Source organism: Cariama cristata, unplaced genomic scaffold (genome assembly GCF_000690535.1).
Source record: "Cariama cristata isolate BGI_N322 unplaced genomic scaffold, ASM69053v1 scaffold36476, whole genome shotgun sequence".
NCBI lineage: Eukaryota > Metazoa > Chordata > Aves > Cariamiformes > Cariamidae > Cariama > Cariama cristata.
The window spans coordinates 7,030-9,163 of NW_009624456.1; the positions used below are offsets into that span (position 1 = coordinate 7,030).

A 2,134-nucleotide genomic window follows, 5' to 3' on the forward strand; every position below is an offset into this window, starting at 1 on the left:
TCCCGCTGCCGCCGTGATGGAAAGCAGACGAGAAAGCCTGTGGGCAGCGGCCAGGCGAGGGGTTGGATGTGCAGAAGCAGCACAGCGATCACTCCCTGAACAAACAGAGCGGCAGTTGCCACCCAGCCACCAAGATTTTCCGTTGTTTATCAGGTTCACAGGGCGGTCGAGCCTGCTTTGAACCAGAGCTGACCGTGGCATGAAAGCGCCTGCCCTTTGCAGCTCCTGCTTGTGCAGCCCCCAAGCAGCATCCCGGGGTGGCTGACAGCACCCACTCCAAAGTGGGGCTGAGCAGGATCCAGCTGCTCGCTCCCCTCCCCCTGCCTTTCGGCAACCACTGCAAAGCCACAAGGCAAAGTGCAAGAGGACTTCCTCATCGACACCGCTCCGCAGCCCGGCTCTCCCCCCGTCCCCACGCAGGCAGGGCTGCCCAGACCCCTCCTCACCCAGCAGCACAGACTTACATGACACAGCCCAGAGACCACACATCTGACTCTGGTCCATGGCCTTGCCTCAGCAGCACTTCTGGGGCCAGGTAGTTGGGGGTCCCACATATTGTCCTGTGGGGCAGAGCAGTGGGTAAATGCATGCTCTGCATCCCCTTGCAGACAACCTCGCCCCCCCGCCCGCCTCTCCAAGCCCTGGGACTTAGCTTGCAGGCTGTCCTCCCTCCTCCATTTTGCTCTTTGTGGCCCAAAGCCCCCCTCCATCTACAAGCAGCCCCATACAGATTCCCCTCTCTCCAGCTCCCAGGGGTCAGGAGCAGCTGCTGCGGGGAGCCATTGGGAAGAGCTTGTCCTAGAGCTGGGGAGGAACAGAGCCTTTGTGTCCCAGCCCTGCGCAGCCGGCAGGGCAGCCAGGCAGGCACAATAGCGATAGTCAGCACATTGTTCTCCCCGACGGCTGCAAGCTCACTCCTGGAAGAGCCACAAAGCCCCCAGCCCCCTCGCCTTGCCTGCAGCTGGGGCAGGAATTGCTCTCCCACCCCAGGAAGGGGCCCTAAGACTTCCCTTCCCCAGGCCAGGAGGGACCACTCACCCCTCCACCCTCCCAGCAAGCCACAGGAGGAAGAGTGAAACCTCAGAGGGCTCCGGAATAGGGAAACCTGAAACTTACTTTTTCTTCTGGTCAGAGGTATCCTGGCAAGCAGCTAGCCCAAAGTCCCCCACTTTCAGCTCCATGTTTTCATTGATGAAGAAGTTGCCTGCAAGTCAAGAGCAATGCATCACCACAAGTCTCTCTGGAGCTGCTCGTGCCCCACACGGTGCCTTGCCCTGACCACAGCACTCACCGAGCTTGAGGTCTCTGTGCAGGATGCCCTTGAGGTGAAGGTATTTCAAGCCTGAGATGATCTGTTTGAGGTAATAGCGCACTTCGGGCTCCAGCAGAGTATGGCGGGCCTTCCAGATGTGGGCCAGAGACTGCAGAGGGAGAGAAGGCAGCTTGGTGATGGCAGCAGGCAGGGAGAACAGGCAGCCCTGCTGACTAGGCATGGGGCAGGCAGGGTGAAAGCCAGTTCTTCCAGAAGTTGTACATCCACAAATAATCCTTCTTCCACAGCCGTGACCTCAGCAGGCTCCCCACACAAGGCTGAGGTTGCTCCGCAGAGCCAGAGGAGCCACTGGATTTATGGTGGCCCCACCAGGAGCTACAGGTTGCCAACACGAGCAGGCAGCCGGCAGTGTCCCCAGTGCTGTGTGAAACCACACGGCTCACGGATGATCTCAGAGGGTGTGACAGAGCAGGCAGCAAGGCAGCCCAGGAGAAGGAGAGTGCTAACAAAGCACCTCAGACAAGGCCTGCTCCAACCAGCTATGGCTCTGTTTAGGTAGATCCTTTTGACAAAGGAGGCCACACCAGCACTCACCTTTCTACTGCAGTGCTCCAGGAAGATGTAGATGCTCTCTGCGTCCTCAAAGTAATGGGAGAACTTGACAATATGTTTGTGGTGCAAGTCCCGGTGCAGCTCAATCTCATTAGTGATCTGAAAGGGTGCAGCAGTACCAGGTGAGCACAAGGCCTTCCCCTGCAGCCCACCAGCCCAGCCCCCTCCCAGCCCCACGGCACCCACCTTCTCCCGCTGGTGGGGTTTAGCCACCCGGCTGTGAGGAATGACCTTCACGGCATAGGTTTT

The 2,134-nt window shown here is 59.1% G+C and overlaps 1 protein-coding gene across 1 annotated transcript in view; it reads right to left on the reverse strand.

Annotated features, from left to right (window-relative positions):
* PLK3 (polo-like kinase 3) overlaps positions 1–2,134 on the reverse strand; it is a gene marked incomplete at its 5' end in the record, with an annotated part of 5,417 nt that extends 3,283 nt beyond the window's left edge. Inside the window, 5 exons of the mRNA XM_009703175.1 lie at positions 465–560; positions 1,117–1,204; positions 1,292–1,421; positions 1,868–1,984; positions 2,072–2,134. Of these exons, the coding sequence (XP_009701477.1) occupies positions 465–560; positions 1,117–1,204; positions 1,292–1,421; positions 1,868–1,984; positions 2,072–2,134 (494 nt within the window). The remainder of the gene's footprint in view (positions 1–464; positions 561–1,116; positions 1,205–1,291; positions 1,422–1,867; positions 1,985–2,071) is intronic.